At 46.4% G+C, this 13,757-nt stretch overlaps 1 protein-coding gene and 1 pseudogene across 1 annotated transcript; both read right to left on the bottom strand.

The window, feature by feature from the left end:
- Window positions 1-8,406: 8,406 nt before the first annotated feature.
- On the bottom strand, window positions 8,407-9,364 carry LOC147962117 (uncharacterized; annotated as a pseudogene).
- Window positions 9,365-12,971: 3,607 nt separating this feature from the next.
- LOC147962116 (uncharacterized) lies at window positions 12,972-13,379 on the bottom strand. Its single transcript, XM_087534059.1, has one exon. It carries the CDS (start codon window positions 13,377-13,379, stop codon window positions 12,972-12,974), a length of 408 nt encoding a protein of 135 aa, XP_087390185.1.
- Window positions 13,380-13,757: the final 378 nt, after the last annotated feature.

Genomic DNA, 13,757 nt, shown 5'->3' with positions numbered 1-13,757 from the left:
CGAGGTGCAAAATGAGATGTGCCATCGGAGTAAAGAAGCCTGGCGGGAAGATCTTCTCTAGCTTGCATATCAACTCCGGCGCCTTCTTATGCATTTCTTTTATCTTCTCAGGACATACTTCTTTAGCACAAAGTGTGCGGAAGAAATGGCTTAACTCCACAAGCACACACCAGACACGCTCGGGAACATAGCCCCGAACTATCACCGGCATAATCCGCTCAATCCATACATGATAGTCATGACTCTTGAGCCCGGTCACTTTGCCCGTTGAAAGATTGACCCCCTTACTTATATTCGGCGCATAACCATCAGTGAACTTCACGATGTGTTTCAGCCACTTCAATGCCTCCATTGCATGATCCTTTTTAAGTACGAAGTCAGCATCTGGCTTGAACCAAGATTTTCGACTGCCTGTGGGAGGCTGCATGTGTAGACGTGGTCTATCACAAATATTCTGTTGATCGACTCTAGCATTAACATTATCCTTTGTCTTATCAGGAATGTTGAGGATCGTGCAAAAAAGGGACTCTGCGACATTCTTTTCGGTGTGCATCACGTCGATGTTGTATGGAAGTTTGAGGTCCTTAAAATAGGGAAGCTGCGTGAAGGGGGTAATGTGAGTCCAGTTGTGCGTCTCACCATAAGCTTCAAAACATTTTTTCCCTTCACCTTTTCCTTTGCCCTCGCCCTCGTCTTCGCATGTGGCTTTGCCTCTGCCGTTGCCTTTCCCTTCGCCGGCAGGCTTAAGAGCTTTCAGCTGAGCAAGCACATCCACACCAGAAAACGTTGGAATCTCGTTTACTTCATGGACAACTTTGCCTTTTGTGAAGTTCTTCTTGTCTTCTCTATCAGGATGGTCTGGAGGGAGGAACTGTCGATGCAGGTCAAAGGCAACATACTTGCCACCCTTCTTCAGCCAAATGAAAATCAAGGCCTGCATGCACACTGGGCAAGTCATCTTTCCACTTGTACACCATCCGCAGAACAGGGCATAGTCGGGAAAGTCATGCATGCAATATTGTAGCCAAACTTTCATCAAGAAATTTTTCTGCAGATGCCGGTCGTATGTCAACCTCGGAAAGTACCAAGAATGATGCAAATCATCCACCAACGGCTGCATAAACACACTCAAATTCTTCCCCGGATATTCAGGCCCCGGAATTATAAGCGACAGAAACATGGTCTTCCGTTGCATTATGGCGCCGGGAGGGAGATTGAGCGAAATAATAAATACGGGCCAGCAGCTGTATGGATTAGACGACATACCATATAGATTGAACCCATCACCTGCTATAGCAATTCTGACATTCCTAGCCTCGGCTGCTTCCTCCGGGTACTCTATATCGAATGACTTCCATGCTTCACCTTCTGATGGATGTATAATTTTTTTTGGATTGTACCTTTTCCCTTCCTTGTGCCACTTCATCATTTTGGCAGACTCCTCGGTGATGAAAATGTGCTGCAGTCTTTTTATAAAATCAAGATACCGAAGAACCTTCACAGGGATTTTGAGCTGCTGCTTCTGACCATGCTTATCGACCACCTCAATATACCGAGAGGAACCGCACTTCCTACAATAGTTTTCATCCGCTTCATGGATCTAGAGAGTAGATAATACGTACACAATCTATTTAATTCAGGGGTGGTGTAGGGGGCTGTGCTTCTGTACAAGTATGCATGTCGATGATCTTTATTTTGTCTCTCTTTGCATATATGTTGGGATGTATCCGTATGTAGTCCATAGTGGAATCTCTAAAAGGTCTTATATTTAGGAACGGAGGGAGTAGATTATCAGTACAGGTCATGTCAAATCTGCATTCGTTATAGGAGAGATCAAACCAAGTGTTAGCTTCACAGCCGACACACAGATGAAGCAAAGAAATCTCAGAATCTTACTCTGAGCCCTACTGAAGAATGATGCTCTGTCGCCAATGCCAAGTGCAAGGTGTAAATTAACTTGTATTCACACCATTTGTGGTCTCATTGACATCCGAAAGGAGCAGTCAGTTACGCCGGCAGCTTCCACTGTTTGTTGATAGTCAAGGCCAGTAGAAGAGAACATAGATCGTCGTTTAGGATACCGAAATGTGTTTCTAGAGGAGAACATATGGAAACTGACTCTGTTACTGAAAAGTGATGTCCCTAAACCGGAGACTTATGCGATGCAACAAACTATTGACTGTGATGTATGGACCTCAAAATGCTATTCAACTGATATGCATCACTCTCCTTCAGTACGCGAGCTGACTTTTTCCAGTGAATGGTAGATTCTGACAAAATAACTGCAAGGATGAATGTGAGCAATAGAAAACAAGCACGAGACTGGTAAGCAGATGCAAAGAACTTGGCACATTGGCTGTGATAAAGCAAGAAAGTTCACAATCTTAGGCTGAACCATACTAAAAAATGACCGTTGACAGACAAGGCCGGGCAACCATAAGTGGCCTGGTGTTATCTAATTGAGTACAGAAATTAGGGTATTGTCCAAAGTTGGCCGTGGCAACAAGTAAATACAGGAAACTTATATCATAGAAAGTTGTTAAAGTGCTAGACAGGGGAACCAAGTACATTCTGCTGACCATAAGAAAAATAGCTAGTCTATGCCTTGTTAGCCTAGCCTGCATGCATCACTGGACGGATACAGACCAGCCGCCAACAAGATGGTAATAATTCATGGTGGCCATGTTGAACTCACGGCGTATCGACATCGATCAGCCTCTTTGCTATGGCGACAATGGCGCGCAGAGCTCTGGCCTCCTCTGAAACCTCCCGCGTGTAACGTTCCACCTTGGACAGCGCTTCCATCACCCTGTGCTCCTTGAAGATGGGTGCGTAGCGAGGGTAGAATTCCACGATGGATACTGTGAGCTCAACCAGCAGGCTTCTCATTTCTGGAAATTCGTGAGGACTTGATTTCTTGCGGGCGTTGAGTTCACCGACAAGTTTCTTAACAAAAGCCTCATCATCTGCAAACGAATCCAAAACAGGAGCAATGAGTTCAGACATGACACTACAGATTTTTGAAGCTAGGCCGATTAGGGCCTCCACCTGCTTGCCCTCTGCATCCTTTATGCTTCCCATGACCTGCAAATACAGTGCACTACAAATCTTAGGTAGGATTTACTTCAGGTTTAGTTATTAATACCACGGCAATGAAGCATTTTAATTAGTGTATAAACAACATACATTTGTATAGGTTGGTAGTAATTCCAAATTCAAGTGATCTGCACACTAATTGGCCGCTAGGAATAGGCCAAATTGAAACTTCAAAAATGGAAATAATAGTTTGCTTAACTAGCAGTCCACCGCTCTTGTTCTAATCATCAAGTGCCTGCTTTTTTTTAGAAAAGAAGGAGGACCCCCGGCCTCTGCATCTGGGCGATGCATGCAGACACTTAATTAATTATTAAGCTACGGCTGGCAGGCGTGTCAGCAGCCGGATCCAGGGTCAGCCAGATGCTGATGACCTGCAGCTAGCGCGCGCCAAGAGGGCGGCCATGCTTCGTGATGTCGAGGCAACTACAGGTATGTCTGTTGATAAGAGTTGTTTTATTATGCATTTTACCGAACATGAAATTATTGATAAGGCAAAAGACATAGGAGTTACTTTGGGTTCAAACGAAAAAGAGATAGCGAAATCTGTCAATGATCTTTTAGATTTAGAAGCAGAGCGGGCTTCTGAAATAATTCAAAATCTTGCATCAGTTAAGCCTTTGAATGACGATGACATGAACATTCTAGGTATTGTAGCCCTTGAGAATATATGTAATAATCTCTTACCTAGTGAGGAGGAGGATGATGAGGAGGGTTTAGAGATTACGGACACTGTAGAGCCTCTGATAAGGGAGGGCAATGTTCCGTCTCTTACTGATCTTACGTTTCCGAAGGGTGATGAGGAGAAGCCCAAGCGACCCTGGAAACAGAAAATTTATCCGACTTCGGCGGTTCGTAGAAGTGCTAGGGTCAAACATAAGAAAAAATTTCATGATGACCTATGAAAGGAATCTTCTGGAATAGCAGAGGTCTAGCTGACTTGGCTAAACGTAGGTTCCTGGCTGAGACAACAGTAGAACAACATCTAGATTTCATTGCACTTATGGAAACAAGACGAGATAATTCTACCTCACAATTCCTTGGAACCCTTTCTGGTGGAATTGATTTTGATTGGCACATCTTACCACCTAGAGGAAGATCTGGTGGGACTTTGCTAGGGGTTAGATGTGAAACACTTGAGGTGCTGAATGTGGTTCGGGGAGATTTTTCGGTCAAGTTTCGGGTGAGATCAAAATTCGATGGTTTCTGATGGTCTCTTGTGGCTGTATATGGAGCGGCACAACCTGAACTTAAACCAGATTTTCTAGCCGACCTAGTGCAGATATGTGGAAATGAAACTCTGCCGATTTTAGTCGGTGGGGATTTTAATATAATCCGGAGAAGAGATGAAAAAAACAATGATAATTTTGATGGGCGTTGGTCTATGATGTTCAACATGATTATCGAGAGTCTCAATTTGAGAGAAATTGAACTTGCCGGTAGACAATTTACTTGGGCCAATTCTCTGCCCACTCCCACTTATGAGAAGTTGGATAGGGTACTCGCCAGTGTAGAATGGGAACAAAAATACCCTTTGCTGTCGGTTCATGCGATGCAGAGAGCGATCTCAGACCACACACCCCTTCTTGTAGACTCCGGAGAGGCTACACACGTTGCGAATAAAAATGCCTTTTCTTTCGAACTAAGTTGGTTTGAGAAAGAAAACTTTTTGGAGATCATTGCCCGCGAATGGGCAAAACCTGTGACTGGACGCACTAGTATTGAACGATGGCAAAATAAGATCACGCATCTGAGTTTTTGAGAGGTTGGACTAGAAATGAGAGTGGGATTTACAAACAAGAGAAAGAATGACTCACTCAATTAATTGAGGTGCTAGACTTAAAAGCCGAGACTAATCTCCTTACTATTAGTGAGCAAAACTCCAAGTCTGAAGCTGAGCAAGGCTTACGGGCTCTTCTTAGAGAAGAGGAGCTCAAGTGGGCACTGCGTGCTAAAGTGCTTAAGGTCGTACAAGGGGATGACAATACAAAATTCTTCCATTTGATTGCGAATGATAAACATAGGAAGAAGAAAATTATACAGCTTGAACAGGACGAGGAGACCATTGTGAGGCATGAGAATTTGAAGGCTTATATCACTAATTATTATAAACAACTCTTTGGGCATCCGGAAGCAAGCACGGTGGCCTTTGATGGATCACTCCTAACTAATTCTGTTTTCTCAGAGAAACAATCCACGCCACCTGAAAACATGAGTGGACAAGATGAGAGGGAGTACATATTTGCCAAATGGAAATATCTGCCAAATGCATAGCCTTTCCACTTGTGATGTTGTCCATCTATTGTCAGCGCCAAATAGACAAATCGGACTATAAATTGATACGCCCGGGGCAAGCCCATACAAAACGGACTACACAGACATAAAGAGATCCATAAGTTAACGTGAAGAGGGTGACCAGATAGGCAGCCATGTTCTTCTCCACAAAGATGTGTGTTGCCACCATCATGGTGCTAGTCCTGACGCTCTCGCCTCAGGGCACCGTTGACGCTGGCCACCTCTCTTCAAACTCCTGGTGGGAGATCTGTCCAGAGGGACAGAAATATGTATGCATTAGGACGCACCCCTCGCCACTCTGCAAGTGTGTGCCAAGGCATCAACTTGTGGATCGCCAGCGTACTGTGCACAGCAGGGAAACTGCCCGTGCGTAGTAACTAGAGTTTCTAGTAATATACTAGAGCAATGATAAGAGTCATGCAGCATCCCTGCATGCGTTGCCAGAAAAGTTTATGTGCAAACTGAATATATGTATGCACCATTGCATGCATGTATGCATGTTGTTCCGTCTAGTATCAAAAAATAAAATAAGGGCCGCTACTATGTATGCAGGCCATTTGCTTTTAGCACATCGATGGTCAAAATTTTGGCATGTCCCCTGTGAACCTCCTGTACCCTGTGAACCTCCTGTCCCGTACATTCTTCTATCAACAATTATATAGAAGTTGACGTATAAAATGATGGAACCACTGACTGATCTGAAAATACATCTAACTAGAGAAAAATATTCTTTATTATATGATGCCATATCCAGTATCTAGCTAGAGCACTCATACGTTATCCTACAAATAGTTATCAGATCTGATTTGTTAATCACAACAATAATATAATATACGTAGCCATCACAAGTGTTTTAATTATTACTCCCTCCGTCCGGAAATACTTGTCATCAAAAGAAACAAAAGAGGATGTATCTAGACGTATTTTAGTTCTAGATACATCCCTTTTTATCCATTTTGATGACAAGTATTTTCGGACGGAGGGAGTACATGATTGTATGGCGTCTTATATGTTTCTATGTTGTTTGGGAGAAACAAATGAGAGACATTTCTACCAAGGTGGAGATAGCGAGCTACTACGGAAGTACGGATCTTGAAGCAAGATTGGACGTCCCACATAGGCAGGGGTTGCATGGGAGCTCAGAAAGTCTACTACTTCCTCCAATCCAAATTGATTGACGCACACTTAATTAGTATTTGGATCGGAGGGAGTATTTATTCCCCTTGTACAAAACTACACAAACAAGATTACAAATAAGATTTGTCGGGGAAGATCATACAACAGTTGAAGCAAAGTTTCAATTTCAGTGCACATCAGAATCACAACACTATATTTGCAGCTCCTAGCATTGACCTTTCATATCCCACTGAGCGTAATCACAATTGTGCGAGGAGTAGCGTAATCACAATGTTCACAGAGCCATTACCCTGGAAATAAAAAATAGAATGACCAAGATTAGGTATCAAATATAATGCCTCAGGTCGGGCCTTCAGTACTAGCAGTTGTTACCCAAGCTTCCCACAAGAGAGGCTAGTGTTGGAAATCGAATTCGATCAGATACTCGATTTGATAAAATAAAATCATGGCAAATATCACTCGGATATGGACATAGGCATCATAGTACGACTTGGGTTCAGGTCGTCTAAGCAATGGCTCAATGATGGCCGTCGGCAGCCTCTAGGTTGTTTTCCCCTCGGTCCATCGGGATTGGAGTGCAGGCATTGGCAGCCCTACGGTGGTGGCGCTGAACCAGGCCCGACAGCTAATGTCGGGCTTTTCCTACCGCGATCTGTGCACTAGGATGTGGGCGGTCGATGTTTTGTCGTGTCTTGGATGCCGGGGCGGCGGCCCTGGAAGGTGGTCCGCATGGTTGGCTCTCCGGCGGGCACCATGGCGATGGTGATGTCTATTTCTCTTGATCGTGTGGACGGCGGGAGTCATAGCGGCGGATGGTTCGGGAGCGCTCTTTGTCTATGACAACGGAGGCGCCCTTATACGGAGCTGGTGTTCGGGACTCGTCGCCCTATTCCTGAAGGCCTCGTGGTGACTCGTGGGAGCTACCGTGCGAAGTCCCCGCGCTTTGGTGCCGACGGCGGTGACGCCTGCGTGCGCCATTGTCTTCTTGAAGAAGTTGTCCTGGTGCTCATCTCCGTGTCTGAGTTCTGAGTGAAGACCTTTGTCAGTGGTGGACTCGGCAGCAGCAACACTTCTCCCACCTAAGGGTGTTGTCGTAGAGCTTAGGTTTATTAGGGCGTAGTCTGGCGGTGCTCTCGATCTTCCTTAATTTGTTTTGTTTCGTGTCGGTAGCGTTGCCGCTTGCAGTATATGTGATCCGTGGATCCTAGGATCGGCTTTCTAAGAGGGTCACCTCATCACCTTGTATCGTTCGTCTGTGTACTTGGTTCGGTTGTTGCTTTATATATAAAGCGGGGCGAAAGTCTGTTTCGAGAGGTTCAGGTGTTCGACTCAGCGATAAAATTAAGAACGCAGATGACTGAATAACATTTGGTTGCTGCTGATATTTATAGTATGTCTTGGGTCGTTGACACCAAAAAGAAAATAGGCTGCACATACTTAAGAGTGGACTTCCAACTTATATATGGCATAGATGGGATATTGGGTCTTATGCACTAAATAGACCCAGGTGTTGGTAACAAAATTGGATTCAGGTACCCAATTATTACTATTCACGTTCCATACAAATCAAATATCATTGAAATATATTGCGAATATTTCCACAACAACATGCGGGGTATCATCTAGTTTATATAAACAATAGTATCAAAATTACACCTTCATAAATGTACTAATGTTTACAACATTGTGTTTTATATAGTGAAAGAGGGTAAATAAGAGAATAAAAACATGTCCGTGAGATAAAAATAAAGAATAGACACTTTCAATGCACTAAAGATCTAGCCCTCGCATGCTACCTTGCTAGTTTGGTAAATTACAAATGAGTTTGCACGCACGTAAAGCTATACTAGTTTGGCCTGGGCTTGCCTTCTGTAGCGCAAACTAGCAAGGCATGCATGGCGCATGAGTAGAAGTCAGCTCTGATTTGCAGCAAGTTGGGACGGCGGTCGGGGTCTCCCCCGGCATGATAACTGTGAGGTAGCACCGAACAACGAGGCAGTCGTCGTGCATGGGTGACGTGCCAATTTGCTCCAGCTTGAAGTAGAACTTATGGTTGTCATGGTCGAACGTGTGCCTCATTTTCTTGGACTCGAAGTTCACCAACCCCTCAAGCTGAAAGCTTAACTCCACTGTCATCGGTGGCGTCTCTTCCCCCTTGCTTGCGCGGACAAGGTACAAGCAGGTGCATTTATACGAATCAGGGCAGAATTTGATGTACCATGTACTCCCGCCCACGGCGAAGTGCGTGGAGTAGGCGTACTCTCCGTCATGGAGGACCGCCCTGAGCTTGGAGAGGCTGGCGATGGTCAGCGTGTGGGACCCGTACATGGCGACCTGCGGTGGCTCCAAGACGGCGTTGGGTTTGAACAAGTTTCCGAGGAGGCGTGGCAGTTTTTTTCGGGCAGCTGCTTCTTCTCCAGGGTGCACCTGAGGGTGAATTTATCGTAGCGGGCGGACACTCACGACGACGCCTCCAGCTCCCTCCTGCTCACGCATAGGCACAGCATGAAGCACTCGTTGGGTTCCTGCACCGTTGCCCGGTCGCTCTCGTTGTGGAAGACGGTCTGCTCGCCGGTTGCGTCGAGGATTTCGATGGAGATGTGGGTGCCAACGGCCGAATCGAGTGTGTGCGGCACGCAGTTGATGGCGACCGAGACGACCAAGTCCTCCGCTAGGCCGTCCTCGTCGAAACCCATCGGCTGCACTTCGACGTCCCAGAAGAGGTCGCGGAAGAATAGTTCGCCCACAGTCAGCTCATCAGGCGCCCGCACCAGCTGGAGTATCCGCAGACCGGCACCACGCTCGTCATCGGCGCCGATCGGCTCGCGTTGGCACCCATTCTCGACGTACCAAGTAAGCTGCTCTGAGGCGATCGCGCCTGTGTATATATATGTAGGCCCGGCCTGGAGGGAATCCCAGATCTTCCAACGATACAAAGCCGTAACTGGATTCTGGCTCCTATCGTGTCCTAGAGCAAGTTTGCATGTTTTTTTTTTAAACAAACGCAAGTTTTTTTTTTTTGAACACGAAACAAAAGCAAGTTTGCATGTTCATTTTAGCCACGTCGCTTGGCCGAGAATCATACCGCCAGACACGTGACGCTAGGCGGCCGTGTCTTTTTTTAGGGTAACTTTTGCCGCTTTATTTAAACCATGAAGTTCGGAATGTCATCCAAATTTACATCAAGAACGAAGTCCAGAGGAGTCCCCAATCAAACCTTTACAAAGTTCATCATCTATACATACTCTAGCAAATTTATGCGCGGCAAAGTTGGCGGAACGCCGAATCCAAGAAACCTTGAAACCTGCGAAGGAATGGAACATCCTCTATATCTCCTCTACCCAGGGTCCTGCGACTCCCAAGCTCTTCATGGGCTGGTTGAGCATCTGCACCACGCTCAGACTGTCGAGCTTGACGTGTACCCGTTCCACATTGAGCCAGCTCCAACGCCCTCTTACACGCCAAAACTTTCACAGCTTCTGAGTCTACTATGTGTGGGAAGTGGTGACACATACCAGCTCTAAAGGCGCCACCATGATATCTCAGTACAGCCCCTCCTCCTCCTTTGTCTCCATAGCGTGACACTGCACCATCGGAATTGAGTTTGAGCCAACCCTCATCCGGTGGCTGCCATTTTTGCCAGGGTTGTGGCGCGGTTGGTTGCTTCTGCACCGCATGTACAGCCCTCCACTCATGCATATGAGCTACCACCGTAGCTATGATTTCATGTGGCATTGCAATACGCTTCCTATCCTTCGCCTCATTCCGAGCCAGCCACAAGCCATATGTGCCCTGTATCATCGTCTCTCTCTCTCTCTCTCTCTCTCTCTCTCTCTCTCTCTCTTCGCCGGACGCAGCAAAGAACCAGTTCAGAAGCCAGCTAGCTAGAGCACTCTGGGAGCCGACCTAACACGGTGGGATCGCCACCGAAACTCCCATCCCCGAGTGAAGAAGCTACCAGAAATGTACGGAATGCTGACACGCCCAAAATCTGTGATAGACCATTTCCTCTCTTCCGCATGCAACACAAAAAACTCCGGCTTTAATCCGACGAGATGAAGTTTAGCTCCGACAGCCAAGCCATTTTTAATAATTCGCCACATATGTATTTCGGCCTTGGCCGGCACTTGTGTGTCCCACAGCGCCATGAACCCACGGTGTTTTGTAACTGAGCTAGAGGCCTCCATCTGTCCGGACCTCGCTCTTAACATGGCCACTCACATATGATGTGCAGATTTCATCGTGAAGCATCCATTCTTCGTGAAGTTCCACGCAAGATAATCCTGTCGACCTGGTCCACCCACCGCGATCTGCTAAATGTCCTTGACATCATCCGGTGTGAATATGGCGTCAAGCCTTCCCGTGTTCCAGTTGTTGCCATACGGGTTCAGCAGGTGGTCGACCCTTGTGACACCCGGCATGTACACTTGTCCCAATGGCCTCATGCTGCTGTTGCACGGGATCCAATTTGCATGATGTATCCGCACCTGTGAACCGTCACCAATGCACCAAATAAGACCCTCCCGAAGAAGATCTCTACCATGCAAAATACTCTAAAACGTGTACGACGTCATGTTCGAGCATGTTGCTGTTAGAATCGTGTCCTCACTAAAATACTGGGCCTTGAGGACCCTGGCACACAGAGAAGAGGGGGCCTGCAATATCCGCCAGGCCTGCTTCGCTAGTAATGCTTGATTGAAAGCTTCAGGATCTCAAAAACCAAGCCATCCCTCTATTTTTGCTGCGCACATTTTTTGCCAAGAAATCCAGTGTACTTTCCTCTCCCCATTCGCTGCGCCCCACCAGAATTTTGAAGAAATTGAAGTCAGGTTCCCACACATTTTCTTTGTAAGGCGAAAGCAGCTCATGGTGAAAGTAGGTACCAATTGAAGACCCGATTTAACTAGCACCTCTCTAGTAGCCTTTGACAGACCTTGTCCCTCCCATCCACTGACCTTTCCTTTAGAGCTCTCTGTTACATACCTGAAAGTGCCATCTTTTGATCTCCCAACCAGTGTTGGAAGACCCCAAGTATCTCTCGCTTAGAGCTTAAGACTGGACACCCAAAGCAGTTTTTAGCTCTACCTTCTTTTCATCTTGGCACCCCTTCCCAAGAAAGATAGATGATTTTTGCAAACTCCCACGCTGACCCGATTCCACCTCATACTGCGCCAATATATCCTTGAGAGCCTCCATATTCCCTGTAGACCCCTCGAGGAAGACAATACTATCATCGGCAAAAAGAAGGTCCGTAACATGGGGCCAGTGCTCCCAAAGTTCACCCCTCTAATTTTATTTTCACTTTGTGCCTTCTTCAGCAGAGCAGAGAATCCCTCAACACAGAAAAGAAACAAGTAGGAAGACAGTGGATCACCCTGTCATAACCCCCTAGATGGAAAGAAACACCTTGAGCATGCACCATTTAGTTTTACACAGAAGCTCGCTGTAGTCACACACCTCATGATCATAGCGATCCATTCTGGTGCAAATCCGGACTGTCCCAGTATCTGCTCCAAAATAATCCACTCTACTCTATCGTAGGCTTTCATCATATCTAAGTTCACTGCACACAGTACCTTCTTCCTCTTCCTTGTTCTGATTGCATGCACACACGCATAAGCTACCAATACATTGTCAGTGATAAGACGTCCAGGCACAAACACACTCTGCTCCTCGGATATGAGGATGGGAAGGATACGCTTCAGTCTATTTGCCAACACTTACGTAGCGATCTTGTATAGAACATTGCAGAGGCTTATCGGTCTAAATTGGGTAAGCAACTCCGGCGAATTGATCTTGGGAATCATGACAATAACAGTAGCATTAAACGTATCAAGGGCTGCTACCCCACTTAGAAAATCTCTCACTGCCCTGCACACATCCTCACGGACTAACGACCAGTATCGTTGATATAACAAGGCCGGTAGGCCATCCGGTCCGGGGGCCTTCGTCGGACCCATTTGAAATAACGCCGTTTCTATTTCCTCATCAGATATCCGGGATACGAGTGCTGCGTTCATGTCCGCCGTGACCACACTGGCAATATTCTGCAATAAAACATTAGCATCCTTCGATCCCTCAGACGTGAAGAGATTTTCATAAAAACTAGCAGCCATCTCTCTCATCTCCTCATTTATCATGCACTTTGTACCATCATCACGCCAAGAGCCTTGACAGTATTTTTATGTTTACGGTGTGAGGCTTTGTTCTGAAAATATTTTGTATTTTGGTCTCCCGCACGTAGCCAATCAACTCTAGATCGCTGCTTATACATAATTTCTTCCCAGGCTTATAATTTCTTCCCAGGCATATATTTCCCTTAACTCTTCTTCCAACCCCCGTACCTCCAGAGAGCATCCTGTGACCAACGCCCTATTTTTTGCGTCAAGGAGCTGCGACTTCAGCTTGGCAATTTTCTTCCGGACAGAGCCGAACACCTCCCGCGCCTAGCGTTGGATCGAGCCTGTCACCCGGCCCAGCCGCTGCCAGGTTGCTGTGAGGCCTTGTTCGCCCATAGCAGCCGCCTCCCAGACTTCAGCTAGCATCTCCTCGTACTTCTCATGCCTCGTCCAAGCTTCTTCGAACCGGAACTGGCTTGCACCTTGCTTCTCGTCGCGTGGAGCCGTCTCCAACGCCCCAATAAGTAAAGCTTGATGATCGGACTCCTCAGTGAGCATATGTTCAACATCCGTTTCTAGAAACAACTCCAGAAAACCATCATTGCATGTTGCTCTATGAAGGCACACTTGTATGTTTGCGTCACCATCTCGCTTGTTGTCCCATGTGTAGGGATACCCCGAGAAGCCCAAGTCTGCAAGACCACATTCAGCAAGACAGTCTCTGAAATCCTCCATCTGCACAAAACTCTTTGGGTTACCACCCCGTTGGTCAGTTTGAAAGAGAGCCTTATTATAGTCTCCGACACAAATCCATGGTAGGTTATCTTGAGCCCGGAAGTATCGTAAAGCATCCCAAGATTTCCTACGTAGCTCCGTCCTCGGTTCCCCATAGATTCCAGTGATCCTATAGGTTTTACCTTCGAAGACCACCTCCGTATCAATAAAGTATTGACACCACGAACGTACAGTGACTTGAACGTGATCTCTCCACCAAATAGCTAATCCACCACTTTGCCCTACACTATCCACCGCCACTCCATTTCTGAATCCCAGGCTCCACTTGAGTCTCTCCATTGCCCAAGCCTTCTTCTTCGTCTCATAAAGGAAAATCAC

Source organism: Triticum urartu, chromosome 7A, assembly GCF_056163025.1.
Source record: "Triticum urartu cultivar PI428250 chromosome 7A, HENAU_Tu73, whole genome shotgun sequence".
Lineage (NCBI taxonomy): Eukaryota > Viridiplantae > Streptophyta > Magnoliopsida > Poales > Poaceae > Triticum > Triticum urartu.
This window is presented reverse-complemented; position numbering and strand designations above follow the sequence as displayed.

Coding starts and splice junctions, on each gene's coding strand:
- LOC147962116 (XM_087534059.1), bottom strand. CDS start 13,379: ATGGAGGATTTCAGAGACTGTCTTGCTGAATGTGGTCTTGCAGACTTG.